Here is a 19,858-nt window from a genome sequence, read left to right as displayed (position 1 = left end):
GAATTTGGCGCGCTCCGATTTCACCGGATGTTGTTCAATTTGATCCCGCTAGTGGGATCCCCACACTAAGAGGTTTTAAATAAATGCATTTGTTCAAAACTGTTCAACTTGTCTTTCTCTCTCTTTGAGTCAACTACTCACCATATTTTATGCACTGCAGTGCTAGCTAGCTGTAGCTTATACTTTCAGTATTAGATTAATTCTCTGATCCTTTGATTGAGTGGACAACATGTCAGTTCATGCTGCAAGAGCTCTGATAGGTTGGAGGACGTCTGGAAGTTGTCATAGTTACTGTTTAAGTCTACGGAAGGGGGTGAGAACCATGAGCCTCCTAGGTTGGAAACTAGCTGTGCTCCGGCTACACCATGGCGCTATATATTTATATATTTAGTACAGTTTTATCTAAAAGATATAACTTTTTTTATGCTTCACTATTTGTATTATTATGAAATTCACTGAGGAGTATGGTCCTCCCCTCCTCCCCTGAAGAGCCTCCACTGCTCTGAATATATTCAGCAACACATTCCTGTATTTTCTATTTATGTTATATCCTTGTATTCCTACTGCTGTATAATCAAAGGTGCTGTCTAAGTGAATCTCAGAAATGGCTGATATCTGTACGGGATCGGTGTCCCTATACCGGGACGGTTGAGCCAACATGCGCTAATGTGATTAGCAGGACATTGTAAGTAACAGCAAACTTTCCAGGACATAGACATGTCTTATATGGGCAGAAGGTTTACATTCTTGTTAATCTAACTGCACTCTCCAATTTACAGTAGCTATTACAGTGAGAAAATACCATGCTATTGTTTAATGAGAGCGCACAACAGAAAAATATGTTTATCACGGCACCTGGTTTGATACATTCACCTCTGAAGGTAAATAATGTCCATACATTCAGTAAGCTTTCTCTGATTGGTCGTCCTGAGGGTCCCAGAGATAAAATGTAGCATAGTTTTGTTTGATAAAATCAATTTTTATATTCAAATGTAGGAACTGGGTTCTACAGTTTGAACCCCTGCTGTCTCTGGCTACACACCCACTAGATGTGTGAAAGTTAGTGTATAAGCTAATTATCCATCATGTATGACAATCCTGGCAGTGTGTAAACTTCAATGTTGTATTACAATATAATTTTTGTATGTTCTCTATAGTTATGTACTTGAAAATGTGTCAATTGACCAATTCGGCACATTTGGGCAGACTTGACACAAAATATTGTCCAGTATTGCAATGCTTCACTGGATCAATCTGAAACTTTGCACACACACACTGCTGCTGTCTAGTGGCCAAAATCTAAAATAAGCATGAATTGCAATATTATATTCTGGCCTTTCTCTTGTATTTCAAAGACAATTAAAAAAAATAGAAAACGCATGTTTTTTTGTTTGTATTACCTTTTACCAGATCTAATGTGTTCTATTCTCCTACGTTAATTTCAAATTTCCACAAACTTCAAAGTGTTTCCTTTCAAGTGGAATCAAGCATATGCATACCCTTGCTTCAGGTCCTGAGCCACAGGCAGTTAGATTTGGGTATGTAGTTTTAGGCAAACATGGGGGAAAAAGTGTTCGATCCTTAAGAGGTTTTTAATTAATGTTTGTTTGAAATTTTTGTCCGGGCAAAAAATAAACCTCAATTTATAGAGTACAACTGCAACTCTTCTTTGACACCTCTAACATTAGTCTAGAAATGTATCTAATTAGAATCTTTACTGATTAAGTGCACTTCCTGTCTCCTGAGGGTCCCAGCATGGCTCTGCTGGCGCTGGTGCTCTGGGATGTGAGGATCTTGGGGTGGTCTGGTCAGCCCTATCTGATGAGGGGAATGTGCTGGTGTGGGAGGAGTTGTACTGGGTCTGGTTACTGACCTCTTGTGCTGAGTCTGTGTGAGTTCCTGAGGTTCACTGTGATAAGAAGTGGTACTGCCAATGAGGGGATATGAGGGTGTGGTAGTGAGGGTTGTGGTAGACTCCAGTTTTCTGTGTTCTAGCAATTCTATGACTGCTGACAACTCCCTTTGTAGCTCCTCCCTGATGTCATCTACCTCTCTCCTCATGATTCTCTCGACCGCTACCAGTTTCTCTCTCAACTCCTCCTTATCCTGCCTCAGAACTGTCACCTCACTGCCAAGCTCATTCACCTCTACCTCCAGTAGGGAGATACTTCCAAAGGCCTGGGACAGCTGGGCCAGGTTGACACTCTCCATGTCTGCTAGGGTGGCTTGGTTATGTATGATGACTTTTGGAATGAACTGATTAGCCATCAGGTCTGTCCTCTGTGTCTGCTAGCTCTTTCAGTGATGTAAACTCATGTACTGTATATAGAGGATAAGTGCAGCTTCTGGGCCTTGAATCATTACGGTGCCGTTGTTGTAGGTGTTAATGGTGAAGAGTCCATTATCAGGCTCCTGTACATCAAATACCAAGATCTGTCGACCATTAGTGATTCCTCTCTTTCTGACATGGCCAAAGTGCCAAGCAGCAGTATGCTCGGCCCCTGGACAAGGCAGAAAAAAGTAGCTTTTGTTTGTGATGCTGTTAAATATGTTCTGTTATTTTCATATCAAATCACATTTTATTGGTCACATACAAATATTCAGCAGATGTTATTGTGGGTGTAGGAACACAAGCATTTCTCTAACTTCAACAGTGCAGTAATGTCTAACAATACACGATTATGCTGTGACACACCGCCCCAGACCATGACGGACCCTCCACCTACAAATCAATCCCGCTCCAGAGTACAGGCCTCGGTGTAACGGTCATTCTTTCGTCGATAAGCGCAAATCCGACCATCACCCCTGGAAACCGACCATCACCCCTAAGACAAAACCGCCTCTCGTCTGTGAAGAGCACTTTTTGCCAGTCCTGTCTGGTCCAGCGATGGTGGGTTTGTGCCCATAGGTGATGTTGTTGCCGGTGATGTCTGGTGAGGACCTGCCTTACAACAGGTCAAGCCCTCAGTCCAGCCTCTCTCAGCCTATTGCGGACAGTTTGAGCACTAATGAAGGGATTGTGCGTTCCTGGTGTAACTCGGGCAGTTGTTGTTGCCATCCTGTACCTCTCCTGCAGGTGTAACGTTCAGATGTACCGATCCTGTGCAGGTGTTGTTACACGTGGTCTGCCACTGCGAGGGCGATCAGCTGTTCGTCCTGTCTCCCTGTAGCGCTGTATTAGGCGTCTCACAGTATGGACATTGCAATTTATTGCCCTGGCCACATCTGCAGTCCTCATGCCTAAGGCATGTCACGCAGATGAGCAGGGGACCCTGGGCATCTTTCTTTTGGCATTTTCAGTCAATAGAAAGTTTTCATAACTGTGACCTTAATTGCCTACCGTCTGTAAGCTGTTAGTGTCTTAACGACCGTTCCACAGGTGCATGTTCATTAATTGTTTATGGTTCATTGAACAAGCATGGGAAACAGTGTTTAAACCCTTTACAATAAATATCTATGAAGTTATTTGGATTTTTACAAATTATCTTTGAAAGACAGGGTCCTGAAAAAGGACGTTTCTATTTTCAGTACCAGTCAAAAGTTTGGACACACCTACTCATTCAAGGGTTTTTCTTAATTTTTTACTATTTTCTACATTGTAGAATAATAGTGAAGACATTAAAACTAAGAAATAACACATATGGAATCATGTAGTAACCAAAAAAGTGTTAAACAAATCAAAATAGATTTTAGATTTTAGATTCTTCAAATAGCCACCATTTGCCTTGATGACAGGTTTGTACACTCTTGGCATTCTCTCAACCAGCTTCACCTGGAATGCTTTTCCAACAGTCTTGAAGGTGTTCCCACATATGCTGAGCACTTGTTGGCTGCTTTTCCTTCACTCTGCGGTCCAACTCATCCCAAACCATCTCAATTGGGTTGGGGTCGGGTGATTGTGGAGGCCAGGTCATCTGATGCAGCACTCCATCACTCTCCTTATTGGTCAAATAGTCCTTACACAGCCTGGAGGTGTCATGTGCCTTTTACTGAGGAGTGACTTCCATCTGGCCACTCAACCAGAAATGCCTGATTGGTGGAGTGCTGCAGAGATGGTTGTCCTTCTCGAAGGTTCTTCTCTCAGAGGAACTCCAGAGCTCTGTCAAAGTGACCATCGGGTTCTTGGTCACTTCCCTGACCAAGACCCTTCTCCCCCGATTGCTCAGTTTGGCCAGGCGGCCAGCTCTAGGAAGAGTCTTGGTGGTTCCAAACTTCATCCATTTAAGAATGATGGAGGTCATTGTTTTCTTGGGGACCTTCAATGCCACAGAAATGTTTTGGTACCTTTCCCCAGATCTGTGCCTTGACACAATCCTGTCTCGGAGCTCTACGGACAAGTCCTTTGACCTCATGGCTTGGTTTTTGCTCTGACATGCACTATCAACTGTGGGACCTTATATAGAAAGGTGTGTGCCTTTCCAAATCATGTCCAATCAATTGAATTTACCACAGGTGGACTCCAATCAAGTTGTAGATACATCAAAAGGATGATCAATGGAAACAGGATGCACCTGAGCTCAATTTAGACTCTCATAGCGAAGGCTCTCAATACTTATTTAAATAAGGTATTTCCCTATTATTAAGAATTTTATGGGGTATTGTGTGTAGATTGCTGAGGATAAAAAATAGACATTGAACTGACATATGTGCCCAGTTGGTAAGCCCTCAAGATGCATGTGAAAATCCTTTGATCCTTTGTAAATGAAAGTGTACTTTTCATTAGTTAGACTTCTGCCTATGCTCAAAGTACAAATATGCCTTTAGATATTGTGGCACAATCTGGGCTGGGAGTGAGAGAGAGACAACCTGAGCTGGGGGTGAGAGAGAGAGACAACCTGAGCTGGGGGTGAGAGAGAGACAACCTGAGCTGGGGGTGAGAGAGAGAGACAACCTGAGCAGGGGGTGAGAGAGAGACAACCTGAGCTGGGGGTGAGAGAGAGAGACAACCTGAGCTGGGGGTGAGAGAGAGACAACCTGAGCTGGGGGTGAGAGAGAGACAACCTGAGCTGGGGGTGAGAGAGAGACAACCTGAGCTGGGGGTGAGGGAGAGACAACCTGAGCTGGGGGTGAGAGAGAGACAACCTGGGCTGGGGGTGAGAGAGACAATCTGGGCCTGGGGTGAGAGAGAGACAACCTGAGCTGGGGGTGAGGGAGAGACAACCTGGGCTGGGGGTGAGAGAGAGACAACCTGAGCTGGAGGTGAGAGAGAGACAACCTGAGCTGGGGGTGAGAGAGGGACTGCGAGTAGCTGCACTTGTTGTCTAATTGAAATTGTTGTTTTGATTGCTCACCATTGCTCACTTTCCTTACTTTCAGAGTAATTTGATATGTGAATGCTTTTCTGAGTGTTTTGGTCAGTTTCTCCATAATTCAAAATGTTAAGTGTAATAACAACGATCACTCTGGTAATAATAAACATGCCCCAGGGATCGCTGTGCCCTTTTAGAACTGATAAAATAGATTCATATTACAGTTTAGTTTTTAAAAAGGTCTGGAATCAAACAATCCAGCATTAACCTTCTATTGACATTTTTATATTAAATTTCTTCCAATATGATATGGAAAGTTGGGCCTGCAACAAATATTTATAGTGCCTGTAATATATTTTTGATAGGGGGCATATCCAATCGACTGAGGCATAACTAATTGACTTTTTTAGTGAAGTAAATATTGGGCAGACCGCACCACCCTCTGGAGAGCCCTGTGGTTGCGGATGGTGCAGTTGCCATACCAGGCGGGAAGCCCGACAGGACGCTCTCAGTTGTGCATCTGTAAAAGTCTGTGAGGGACTTAGGGGCCAAGACTAATTTCTTCAGCCTCCTGAAGTTGAAGGGGTGCTGTTGTGCCTTCTTCACCACACTGTGGTGGGTGGACATTGAAGATTGTCAGTGATTTGTACGTTGTACACCTTGTCCACTGCAGCTCCGTCGACTTGGATAGCTCCCTCTGCTGTCTCCTGAAGTCCACTAACAGCTCCTTTGTTTTGTTGACATTGAGGGAGAGGCTATTTTCCTGGCACCACTCCGCCAGGGCCCTCACCTCGTCCCTGTACTCTGTCTTGTCGTTGTTGGTAATCAGGCCTACAACTGTTGTGTCATCTGCAAACTTGATGATTGAGTTGGAGACGTGCGTGGCCACACAGTCATGGGTGGACAGGGAGTACAGGATGGGGCTGGGCACACACCCTTGTAGGGTCCCTGTGATGAGGATCAGCATAGTGGAGGTGTTGTTGCCTACCTTTACCACCTGGGGGTGGCCTGTCAGGAATTCCAGGACCCAGTCGCACAGGGCTTGGTTCAGACCCAGGGCCCTGAGCTTAATGATGGGTACTATGGTGTTAAAGGCTAAGCTGTAGTCAATTAAGAGCATTCTTACATTATCTTGTCAAGATGGGATAGGGCAGTGTGCAGTGCAATGGCGATTGCGTCATCCGTGGATCTAGTGGGGCGATATGCAAATTGCAGTGGGTCTAAGGTGTCAGGTATTGCAGAGGTGATATCATCCTTCTGCTGCTAGATCAAATGCAGTGGGCCAAGCTCCTGCTACTGTTGCCATTGTTATTTTTTGAATTTGAGCATTGATGTATGCAATTTTTTCAATAATACATTTTTTATAATGAAAATATACTGAAGAAAAGTAAAAAGTATAAACGCAACATGGAAAGTGTTGGCCCCATGTTTCATGAGCTGAAAAGAAATCTCATACATTTTCCATACGTGCAAAAAGCTTCTTTCTCTCAAATGCACAAATTTGTTTACATCCCTGTTAGTGAGCATTTCTCCTTTGCCAAGAGAATCCATCCACAGGACAGGTGTGGCATATCAAGAAGCTGATTAAACAGCATGATCCATACACAGGTGCACCTTGTGCCGGGGACACGCAACACAATGCCACAGATGTCTCATGGTTTGAGGTTACAATCACTATGCAGCACACAAAGAGGCTTATACACTGAGCCTCGCCTGGGTGCACAGTGGAACCCTGCTGGCAACTGGATCCGGGTGCAATTCTGGATATAGACTATGTGGTCAAAGGCTGGCAGGGCGGTCAGATGATAAAGAAAAGTCATTCTCAGATATGTTTCTCTTGGTTTACACTTGAAACTAAATCAACATCGTTCAAAGACACTAGAAGAATTTGTTGATTTCTCTGTCATTGTATTGTCATATTTGGTCGGCTTCAGTTGCAACTATGTTTTTACCCATGAATAAGACATTTATATTTCCTCAGATATAATGGTACCATTAAAGTAATGTTTGTAGTTAACACCGCATTTATCCCTCACTTTTTTTTCTTCTCTCGATGTAAATCATGTCAAAAAAGCACGTATTTTTCCCCCAATTATCAAAACGCACCATGAATCGGAGCACTATTGAAGAAATTATCCATATTCTCCATTGTATTTGCTATGATTAGAGGTCAGACACAGAGCCACATTCTTCCATTCTCTATGATTAGAGGTCAGACACAGAGCCACACTTTTACATTGGATAAAAGAGAGGCAATAGAACAAGAGCGATGAATGCAACATTTCCCTCAGGGTACGTCACATATTGTCTTGGAAATTAGCTTCGGTAATGAGTTTTTTAAAACAAAATCAATGATTACATTTTAAAAGCCAGTCTTTCACTCATGAATACATCACTAGGTGATGTAAAATATCACCGTATTCCTACCTCAGATGAAAAAATGTCACACAAGGAACCTATCTTTCTTTGATGTTTTCAAGCAAACCAAATCACCTTCATTGGTGCCATTTACAAACAGAATTTGTCATTGAAACGTACTGTGCAATGACCTACATTGGAACAACATGGTAGTTACTCAGAAGTACAAATTACATCTACTGCATTCTCCCCTTTTAGAAAAACACATTTCTCTCCTGAAAGCAAATCCTCCCACCAGTCTCCTTAGATTGAAACATGTCTGTCACAGGTGTGGGGACGAATGGTTAAAATCTCATCTTTCAGATGATTATGGAGAATATTGATCGCATCAACCTTTTCAGTCACAGAGTAGGAAGAGATACCCGAGGAACAGTTGTGCCCGTAGTCTACCCAGAGGGCAAAGCAATGACAGACTCATCTCACTTTGACCATGAGGACGAGACAAGTTCCCTCTCTCAACATCCAATTGACGTTTGTCTGTAGGGGCGCTCTGTCATGTCCAAGGTACAGACGCTGGCTGGACCCCTGGGTTTAGCATTTGATGTGATGAAGGATTGAAAGCATGATAAGAAATGGTAGGAGTTTCATGGGGTGGAAACATTGCAAGCATATGTTATGTATCACATCGATCTACATTATGGATCTATTTTATGGATGGATTCCATGAATTAGTCACAATCTGGTCACAGATTAACATATTTTATGTGCTATAACATTTACAATTTGATCCTGGTAGCAACCAATTTGTTCAAACCACAGTGTAAAGTACTACAGTAACTTCATAAAGAGAATAATACAACACTCGGTACCTCACACACGAGTTCCCTGAAGCCATAACCTCTTCTAAAAACGCTACTGACATAACCTCAATCAGGGAAACTCTAACAAGCATAATCAATCAAGAGAGTTTAAATATGTTTTCCAGGATAGCCATGTCTCCCAGGGGGGCTACAATACCGGTAAGTCTATGGTTTCCCACTCAAAGAGGCACCTCTTTTGATAATGTCACTTTGAAAGGGTGTCAGTGCTTCTTCTACAGTGTGCTACCATATAAATATTAGGGTGCTTAATTCATTCATCTGCATTTAGCTCCCATTTACAGTCAGTTGACCTTGACATTGCCTGGAAGCAGCATTTAATTGTCACTACCAGATTATATTGATGAAAAGGACAGAGGTCCTCACCGGGGCAGCAGGGTAGCCTAGTGGTTAGAGCGTTGGGCTAGAAACCGGAAGGTTGCAAGTTCAAATCCCTGAGCTGACATGGTACAAAGCTGTCGTTCTGCCCCTGAACAGGCAGTTAACCCACTGTTCCTAGGCTGTCATTGAAAATACGAATGTGTTCTTTAACTGACTTGCCTAGTTAAATAAAGGTAAAAAAATAAATTAAAAAAATGTATAGAGTGATCATTTTAGACAAAATTGTGAAAGATTGGATATCGGAGTCTATTACCTCATCGCTGAGTCGGCAATAATCCAAATACCCCTGTTTATTACATTGTATTGAGAGTTAAGACTCACCGCAGACAGTCAAACAAGTGTGAAGAATATAACGTTAAGTTCTCCGCACTGAGTCAGCGTATACACGCTTATGAATCGATAACCCATTGAAGTGCCTCATTGAAATGTGACAACTAAGCCGGACAAACTATGATTTATTTGATACCACTTTGTCTTCCAGGAACAAAACCCCAAAAGGTTCCCATTGGATAGTTTGCCACGATAAAATCTGGTTTTGTTAGATGTCAAACCAGAGTTTGAACAGGCGATTCGACTAAAGGAAATCGAAATGAGCTCTGAACCATTGAACAAAAAGTTAAGAAACAGAAATATTATTTCCCACTTGACAGACAGCTGAGAACAGAGAAATTGGTCTTGTTAAATAAGCACTGCTTGAAAGAGCAGATCAATCCATCCTTTTGTCATTTGAGGCTACCCAGTATCCTTCAAAGTTGGCCTTCAATCGATAAATGTCAATTAACAAAGTTTGACTTTAAGCGTTTGATTGAGCCTGCCTGGAGTGCCAGGTGGTTGTTGTAACAGGTTTGGGACTACACTTCTGGGACTATTCCATTGCTTCCATTGCGTCAAACGAGCTCAATCAGGTGTAGGAAAAGAATTTGAAGTAAAACTCATACTATTTGAACCCAAGTCTGCTACACAATATTGCTACTTGCTGCCTATTGAGCCTACATCTACAGTGATGAAGGACAGACAGTCTGTCCTTCATCTCTCCAGTTGCATGACTGATTTATATCATTCATATTCATGGGTCCTAAATGTGCTGGATGGAATTGATCTTCAGATCCTCATCTGTAGCACTGACAGGCAGTGGCGTGTGAAAAATATCAATAATGTATCTTAATAAATACCATATGTCAATAATATCCATCCTAAACCATAATTTAAAAGCTGATAGCTGTCATTTATGGAGATATTTACTTAGAAGAAAAGTCCATTAGTTATGCCTCAGTCAATTGGATATGCCCCCTATCAAAAATATATTACAGGCACTATAAATATTTGTTGCAGGCCCAAAGTTCCATGTCATATTGGAAGAAATATAATATCAAAATGTCAAAAGAAGGTTAATGCTGGATAGTTTGCTTCCAAGACCTTTCTTTTTGCCTGACATGGTGTTTTATGTCTCCACAAATGATTAAGAAAATAGAACTAAACTGTAATATGAATCAATTTTATCAGTTCTAAAAGGGCACAGCGATCCCTGGGGCATGTTTATTATTACCAACCTGATCGCTGTTATTACTCTTAACATTTTGAATTATGGAGAAACTGACCAAAACACTCAGAAAAGCATTCATATATCAAAGTAAGGAAAGTGAGCAATGGTGAGCAATCAAAACAACAATTTCAATCTGACAACAAGTGCAGCTACTCGCAGTCTCTCTCTCACCCCCAGCTCAGGTTGTCTCTCTCTCACCTCCAGCTCAGGATGTCTCTCTCTCATCCCCAGCTCAGGTTGTCCCTCTCTCACCCCAGGCCCAGATTGTCTCTCTCTCACCCCAGGCCCAGGTTGTCTCTCTCTCACCCCCAGCCCAGGTTGTCTCTCTCTCACCCCTAGCTCAGGATGTCTCTCTCTCATCCCCAGCTCAGGTTGTCCCTCTCTCACCCCAGGCCCAGATTGTCTCTCTCTCACCCCAGGCCCAGGTTGTCTCTCTCTCACCCCCAGCCCAGGTTGTCTCTCTCTCACCCCTAGCTCAGGATGTCTCTCTCTCACCCCCAGCTCAGGATGTCTCTCTCTCACCCCCTGCTCAGGATGTCTCTCTCTCACCCCCTGCTCAGGATGTCTCTCTCTCACCCCCAGCTCAGGATGTCTCTCTCTCACCCCAGCTCAGGATGTCTCTCTCTCACCCCCTGCCCAGATTGTCTCTCTCTCACCCCCTGCTCAGGATGTCTCTCTCTCACCCCCTGCTCAGGATGTCTCTCTCTCACCCCCTGCTCAGGATGTCTCTCTATCACCCCCAGCTCAGGTTGTCTCTCTCTCACCCCCTGCCCAGATTGTCTCTCTCTCACCCCCTGCCCAGATTGTCTCTCTCTCACCTCCAGCTCAGGATGTCTCTCTCTCACCCCCAGCTCAGGTTGTCTCTCTCTCTCACCCCCAGCTCAGATTGTCTCTCTCTCACCCCCAGCTCAGGTTGTCTCTCTCTCACCCCAGGCCCAGATTGTCTCTCTCTCACCCCAGGCCCAGATTGTCTCTCTCTCACCTCCAGCTCAGGATGTCTCTCTCTCACCCCAGGCCCAGGTTGTCCCTCTCTCACCCCCAGCTCAGGTTGTCCCTCTCTCACCCCCAGCTCAGGTTGTCCCTCTCTCACCCCCAGCTCAGGTTGTCCCTCTCTCACCCCCAGCTCAGGTTGTCCCTCTCTCACCCCCAGCTCAGGTTGTCTCTCTCACCCCAGCTCAGGATTTCTCTCTCTCACCCCCTGCTCAGGATTTCTCTCTCTCACCCCCAGCTCAGGATGTCTCTCTCTCACCCCCTGCTCAGGTTGTCCTCTCTCACCCCTGCCCAGATTGTCTCTCTCTCACCCCCAGCTCAGATTGTCTCTCTCTCACCCCCTGCCCAGGTTGTCCCTCTCTCACCCCCAGCTCAGGTTGTCCCTCTCTCACCCCAGCTCAGGTTGTCTCTCTCTCACCCCAGGCCCAGATTGTCTCTCTCTCACCCCAGGCCCAGATTGTCTCTCTCTCACCTCCAGCTCAGGATGTCTCTCTCTCACCTCCAGCTCAGGATGTCTCTCTCTCACCCCAGGCCCAGGTTGTCCCTCTCTCACCTCCAGCTCAGGTTGTCCCTCTCTCACCCCAGGCCCAGGATGTCTCTCTCTCACCCCCAGCTCAGGTTGTCCCTCTCTCACCCCCTGCCCAGGTTGTCTCTCTCTCACCTCCAGCTCAGGTTGTCTCTCTCTCACCTCCAGCTCAGGTTGTCTCTCTCTCACCTCCAGCTCAGGTTGTCTCTCTCTCACCCCCGCCCAGTCAATGTAAATAGTCCATGTGGCCATTCGATTAAATGTTCAGCACTCTTATGGCTTGGGGGTAGAAGCTGTTAAGGAGCCTTTTGGTCCTAGACTTGGTGCTTTGGTACCGCTTGCTGTGCAGTAGTAGAGAGAACAGTCTATGACTTGGGTGACTGGAGTCTTTGACCATTTTTTGGCCTACCTCTGACAGAGCCTATTATATAGGTCCTGGATGGCAGGAAGCTTGGCCCTAGTGATGTACTGGACCGTACGCACTACCCCCTGTAGCGCCTTACGGTCAGATGCTGAGCAGTTGCCATACTAGGGGGTGATGCAACCAGTCAGGATGCTCTCGATGGTGCAGCTGTAGAACTTTTTATATGCCCTTCACTGATGAATCCCGGTTTCAACTTTCCTGGGCAGATGGCAGACAGCATGTATGGCGTTGTGTGGGTGAACAGCTCTCTGATGTCAATGTTGTGAACAGAGTGCTCCATGGTGGCGGTGGGGTTATGGTATGGACAGGCATAAGCTATAGACAACATTTGCATGAGGCAAATGGCTGGTTTTCTGATCCACGTCCCTACCTTTTTTTTTTATACAGTATCTGTGGCTGCATACATATCTGTATTCCCAGTCATGTGAAATCCATAGATTATGGACTAATAAATGTATTTAAATTGACTGATTTCCTTAAATGAGCTGTAACTCAGTAAATTCTTTGAAATTGTTGATGTTTGTGTTTATATTTTTGTTCAGTGTAGTATCATCAATGCTGGTCAGTGATGGTCTCTACCTGTCCTTAAGTAGGTACAGCACATATGCAAATGACCAGCATGTGTATCATTTGCCAAACAATATTTTTTATCTAGTTTCTGTCCTGACAGACACTGGAAAGACCATGAAAATAATTCTGTTTTGCGATATATATATATATATATTTATTTTATTTTTTATTTTATTCCCTCTCCATTTTGCCTGACTCAAGCTGCAAAAGCTCCAATAGGATCCAACCAAGACAAGCTTAAAGTAAAATCTGCACACTCTGGTGCACAGGATACGATGGATGAGATAAACTTCACTTTCACACTTGCCTGCACTGGGAATACTGTCACACCTGAACACTCCCTGCCAAGTAAATGACTACACTTTTACACACTGTAAAAAGTAGCTGTCTAACTCATTAAAGAAATTGAGTAGTGGTTACTCAAACATCTCCAACTGTCAGTAGAACTCAAATCATAAAAGTGGTCAATAATATTTCTTATCACTTCATGTTTTTGAGTACTGTTAACAAATATCAGTTTATTGAGTCAGTATAGCTATGTATTTGTGTTCTGCTCATCTAAAGTTATTGAGTTTTTACAAGTTATGATTACGTGATATTTTAAAAGTCAATCTAACATTTATTAAATAAGTTGTATTTACATGATTCTATTGTATAATGTCTTTACTTAAAATAATAAAGTAGTAGTCAGACACATTGACATTTGAGTAAAAAACACTTCCTTTATCTGTGTTGTGCTGATATAGAAGTACTCAGTTTTTGCAAGTTATAAATACTCAATAGTGCCATGTGACACTATTTTTAGAGGATTGTGGGTAATTCAACATCTGTACACTTTATGATACTTTTACACAATGTTCTATGCGCGTTTGAAGAAAGCAAAGTATATTTCTAAAATAGTACGAAGCAGTTTGTTGTGCTATGAGGTGTAATTGATTATGATGAATGTATATTAAAAACGTCGGGGAAATTTGACATTCAATAATCAGACAAGCCATTGCCACCATCAACAAGGTCATGTGCACCACACTTAATGACAGAGGCTAATGCAGCATCCTGTAGTACTCACAGATCTACCTCCAGTTACTGCTAGAGGAATGAGAACTGGGTTCAACAATGCCTGCTAAGGTGGGTTAAAATTACAAAAACGTCAAATACATAAAACAAACATTAAGACACCACCACTGAAAATTTAAAATCGAAACTACTTACACTTCAAGAAATGTGTAATGAAGTTTAATAATTTAAGGACCATAAATGTTACATTCACTGCAACAAATGTGTAGTGTTCAAGTAACTTCAATCGTTATAGTTCAGAATACATAATGCAATTTAGTGTTGTCAAAAGTTAATAAAACACAAAACACAAGTATTTACAACTTAAAAATATAACCATACGGGTGGTGGTCACTTTATTACTGTAAGTATCGACAGTTGGGTTACTCAAATGTGTTAGGCAAAGTGTTGACATTAAAATTGAGTAAGCGGAACTAATGACCTTTTACAGTGCACATTAGTGGAGGAATCTTCTCCTCTTTCATTGGAGAACATGAATCATTTTTATATATAAAAAATGGCTCTGCAGTCTCCCAATCCATAATATATTACCACAACCATGGAAGATAGCTCAAGCACCAATGTAGCCTAATGTACATGTTGGAAATTAAATGAATGATTGATGTATTGTCTAAATGCAATATACAGTAGGTCTACAATAACTCTGACAATGTATTTTACTTAGACCATGAGTTGCCAACGATTTGACAGACATAGGAAGTGATGGGTCTACTATATGTTGAACTGTTTTGATCTCTAATAGCCTATATTTATGTTTTGTTCAGGTCCAATGTATGTCTTGTAACATGGATATTGATGACATAAAAGGAATCCATGACTCATATTGACAGGCAGAAAACAGAGCACTATGACCCAGTGGAGATGTGCTCTCCTCTCCAGTAGAACCATTGTGATCAAAGCTGCATGTTTACTGTCACGCCTGTCAGAGGCAGGCAGCAGCATCAGCTGTATAAAACCAAGGGTGGAGGTCTCATCACCATTCAACTAGAGAAGGACTGATGCAGCCTGCAAGACAATTCCAGGCGGGAAGGATTACAATGCAAATGGGAAGCTAGCAGTTGCAACAATTGACAGATGTCTGCAAGTCATTGTTCTTTCATTCGTATCAATATATTTTGATATCAACTTTCTATATACCATTTGTTTTGTTTAGATAGCTAAACTGTTAATTGAGAACAGATGTTGCTATACATTTCCAGATAACATGCTGGATATTTACTTCAAAATCAACTATTTTACATCCAACATTATAATTGGGTCGTTTCTGCAATGAATGAAAATGAAGAAGAAACGGACAGAAATACTTTCCTCTCCCAAAATATTTTACTAGATTGATTGAAATGAATTAAGAAAAATTTGGAGACTTGGCGATATAGGAACTGACCACACTGTTTTAAGTGATAAATCAGTGATGGAGAAAAACACCACAGGTCACCTCGAGCCAACTCCTGCATTATATGGACTAATAATGAATTTCACCAACGATACCTATGTGACAAAATCTTCAGAGCTGAAGGAAAATGAAAAGAGTCTAGCTTATCAAACCAGTTTGGCAGTGATTCTCTTCGTTTTCACACTCGCCACTACTTTATCCAACGCATTTGTCATTGCAACGATTTATCAGTCGAAAAAACTGCACACTCCAGCAAACTTTCTTATAGCGTCTCTAGCTGTCACCGATCTCTTGGTGTCCATTTTGGTGATGCCAATATGCGTATTGTACACGGTGAGTCACACCTGGACATTGGGACAAGTTATATGTGACATTTGGTTATCCTCAGATATAACATGTTGCACTGCTTCTATCCTTCACTTATGCGTAATCGCTTTGGATCGATACTGGGCAATAACAGACGCCGTTGAGTATTCCAAAAAGCGCACGCCAGCGCGCGCGGCGGGGATGATCGCGACTGCCTGGGTCATCGCAATCTGCATCTCTCTACCTCCGCTTTTCTGGCGCCAGGTGAAGGCAGAGGAGTTGACTGAATGTAATGTCAACACGGACCACATTTTCTACACTATTTACTCCACGTTTGGAGCATTCTACATCCCCACTTTGCTGCTTATCGTGCTTTATGGAAGAATATATGTGGAAGCCCGTAAGATCATTTTGAAACAGTCACCCAAAAAGGTAGGGAAGAGACTCACTTCAGCGCGCCTGGTCACGAACTCTCCTGGATCTGTGGCATCGACATCACCTTTGCAGTGTGGAAGACATGATACCCACTCCGGTGACACGGGTTCCTCGGCAAGTGAGAACCAAGTGAAAGTAACCGTGTCTGACGCACTTTTGGAGAAAAAAAGAATCTCAGCTGCTAGGGAAAGGAAAGCGACCAAAACATTGGGAATCATTTTAGGCGCATATATTATATGCTGGTTACCCTTTTTCATTTACACCCTGGTGGTGGCCACCTGTGAAACTTGTTTTTACCCCGAGTTGTTTGACTTTTTCAATTGGCTTGGTTATCTCAACTCGTTAATCAATCCAATTATATATACCATGTCCAATGACGACTTTAAAAAAGCTTTCCATAAACTCTTGTGCTTCAGATGTTGCAGATCCTGAAAATATGTCTTCTGTGCCCTATTTTGTTTGCATTATTGTTCTATAGAATACAAGAAAAATATTGAACACCTTTATCATACCCGTATCTCTGCACATTGTAAATATGGTACTGGAACTGACCCTATATATAGCTCACTTACTTCTCGGGCTCTTCTTATTTCTTATTTCCATTTCTGGGGTGTTTTTGTTCTACCTTATGTTATTTTAGGTAGTACATTGATATTGATACATGCATTGTTGGGTTTAAAGCTTGCGATAAGCGTTTGTATAATGATGACCTTTTGGGGACCTACATTTTTACGAACTCGCCAACGTTGCGCAATCCTCAAATGAAGGTTTAATATGTAATACAGCTATACTTGATCCGATTATAATAAATTGTGAACACAACTGAACAAAATCACAGTTGGATAATTCAGATTTGTTGTTCGTGTTTTGCAAAGGCTCCAATTTGGGGAATATGTTGGCGCGCGGCGCATTGCGCGTTATTCCCAGGGTGACTGACCCTAATGCATTTCATATCCGCTGCACCATTAGTAGGCCGTAGAGCTCTCCAAACCAGACTGGGCTAAAAGTATTATTTCTGTACATTGGCTAGCTATGAGATTGTGTTTTTTTGTTTTTGTTTTGCATACACATGTGTGTACATAGGCCGAATTATCATTTTGTTTTCTTTGTAAAACTGTCACATGGAAATAAGGGATGTTACTGTATTTATTCTATCAGGATAAGTGATGGAAAGGATTATGATACGATCGAACTGTATCGGTTGACTATTGGTTCACTATTAGCACGTTAAAGATCAGTGGTTCCCAAACACATACCCCCTCTAGCACTAGCGTCAGCTCACTCTCAAATGTAGTTTTTCTTGCCATAATTGCCCGCCAAAGACACACAACGCGATACATTTATTAGACATAAGAATGAGTGTGAGTTTTTGTTACAGCCGGCTCGTGGGAAGTGACGAAGTGCTCTTATAGGACCAGGCACAAATAATAATATAATAATAATCAATCATTTAGGTCTTTATTTAACCATCTTACATATAAAACCTAATTTATTAATCGAAATTGTGAATAACTCACCACAGGTTAATGAGAATGGTGTGCTTGAAATTATGCACATAACTCTGCAATGTTGGGTTGTATTGGAGAGAGTCTCATTCTTAAATAATTTTCCACACACAGTCTGTGCCTGTATTTAGTTTTCATGCTAGTGAGGGCTGAGAATCCACTCTCACATAGATACGTGTTTGCAAAGGGCATCGGTATTTTAACAGAGCAATTTGCCAAGGCAGGATCATCTGAGAGCAGCCCAATCCAGACATCTGGCAGTGGATTCTGATTCAATTACATTTTCACAGAACAACTTGTTGCAATTTCGACAAGGCTCTCTTGTTCAGATATCGGTAAGTGGACTGGAGGCAGGGCATGAAAGGGATAATGAATCCAGTTGTTTGTGTCATCCGTTTCTGGAAAGTACCTGCGTAATTGCGCACCCAACTCACTCAGGTGCTTCGCTATATCACATTTGACATTGTCCGTAAACTTGAGTTAATTTGCACACAAAACATTATACAATGCTGGAAAGAACAGTGTGTTGTCCTTACTAATGCAGACAGAGAAGAGCTCCAACTTCTTAATCATAGCCTCAATTTTGTCCCGCACATTGAATATAGTTTCGGGGAGTCCCTGTAATCCTAGATTCAGATCATTCAGGCGAGAAAAAACATCACGCAGATAGGCCAGTCGTGTGAGAAACTCGCTATCATCAAGTGAAAATTATGGTCAGTAAAGAAAACTTGAAGCTCTCTCTCAATTAAAAAAAAACTTTGTCAATATTTTGTCCCTTGATAACCAGTGTTGTAAAAGCTTTACATGGCACCTGCCCATGTCATTGCATAGTGCAGAACATACACGAGAGTTCAGGGGCCTTGCTTGGACAAAGTGAACCTTTTTCACTGTAGTGTCCTAAATGTATTTCAAGCTGTCAGGCAGCAAGAGCCTCTCGGTGGATGCTGCAGTGTACCCAAGTGGTGTCGGGAGCAACTGTTTGCACGGTGTTACCACTCTACTATGTCTCCCTGTCATGGCTTTTGCGCCATCAGTACAGATACCAACATGAACAGCAGCTACGTTTGGCTACATACGGACCGTTAGTGGAATTCCCGCGAGAGAGTAACGGTTAATGTGATTGGATGTTAGTTGTTTGACTAGGCTACCTGTATTAGACAATGTGTTGTTATTTCGCTAAACACAAGATGGTTTAATTTTATTTTAGGCAGTGAAACGAGGCTACTCAGGCGAGAAAAATAACTCACCCAAATGTATATCCCCTTTGGAAAATATAAATGGACTGTTTGAAAATGCGATTTATTTTTAATTTTAAAAAATGTGAATCACATTTTTATTTGGCGTAACCCCGACGGCATTGCGCATACCCCTGGGGGTACAGTTTGGGAATACCTGTTATAGATCAACTGATGCTCAACCTTGGCTCATGAACAAGTCTTGAGTTACAAGGCGACCAATGTTCTTTAGAACTTTTAAATGAGCCTGTCAAAGCTGAATCCCTGGGATAGTCACAAAGTTAATTGCTTGACTGGGTGAGGAAATCTTTTATTAGGGTTTCAAGGAAGAAAGCCAGGATTCATATAACCTGAATGTCAAACACAGACCCAGACTGGTTTTATTGTGGGTGATATTTACCCAATAGATATGACAGCTGATGAACACATTCAATTTTACTGAACAAACATGTAGTGTTTAACAGTGCATGTCTGTATGTGTTGGTGTATTTGAACTGTATGTTGATACATTTAAGTGCACACATGTCTCTGTTTGTTCTGGCTAGCATCAGCTACAAAATCATTTACTGTCTTGAATTACATAAGAGAACCATATCAAGATACAGACAATTAATCAAACCTCTTGGCATTGATTTGTGAAACATTGTGTTCTACAATAAGGCCTAAGGCTTGCCATACATATTTGGAAATCATTTTTTGCATTATGAAATGCTGTAAAATAAAAGCTTCTTGCAATGAAATACTGTTCCATGAGAGAAACATTTATTAGAGAAAGGAATCTACAAATTTGAAGTATCATATGGTGTTATTACAGTGTAGAGTCCACCATCTGAGTGCACCATTTGAAGTGGTGATCACAGTCATGCAAACACACAAACGCCGCTATCACCCGCCGTGCCTTGCCATCCCTTGACCTCTGACCTCTTACACTTGATTTTCTACACTGCAGAGCAGCATCATTATCAGTGGATGTGCTCCACTTGTGTCT

The 19,858-nt window shown here is 42.3% G+C and overlaps 1 protein-coding gene across 1 annotated transcript; it reads left to right on the top strand.

The window, feature by feature from the left end:
- Positions 1–15,223: 15,223 nt before the first annotated feature.
- LOC115146672 (5-hydroxytryptamine receptor 1D-like) lies at positions 15,224–19,552 on the top strand. Its single transcript, XM_029688738.2, has one exon. The coding sequence runs from the start codon at positions 15,408–15,410 to the stop codon at positions 16,560–16,562; it is 1,155 nt and encodes a 384-aa protein (XP_029544598.1). The 5' UTR covers positions 15,224–15,407; the 3' UTR covers positions 16,563–19,552.
- Positions 19,553–19,858: the final 306 nt, after the last annotated feature.

The sequence above is a fragment of the Oncorhynchus nerka genome, linkage group LG18, assembly GCF_034236695.1.
Source record: "Oncorhynchus nerka isolate Pitt River linkage group LG18, Oner_Uvic_2.0, whole genome shotgun sequence".
In the NCBI taxonomy this organism is placed as follows: domain Eukaryota; kingdom Metazoa; phylum Chordata; class Actinopteri; order Salmoniformes; family Salmonidae; genus Oncorhynchus; species Oncorhynchus nerka.
Note: the sequence above shows the minus strand (reverse complement) of the source record. Positions and strands in the feature narration are given on the sequence as shown.

Excerpts from the sequence above, each read along its gene's own strand:
- LOC115146672 (XM_029688738.2), top strand. The coding sequence starts at position 15,408 with ATGGAGAAAAACACCACAGGTCACCTCGAGCCAACTCCTGCATTATAT.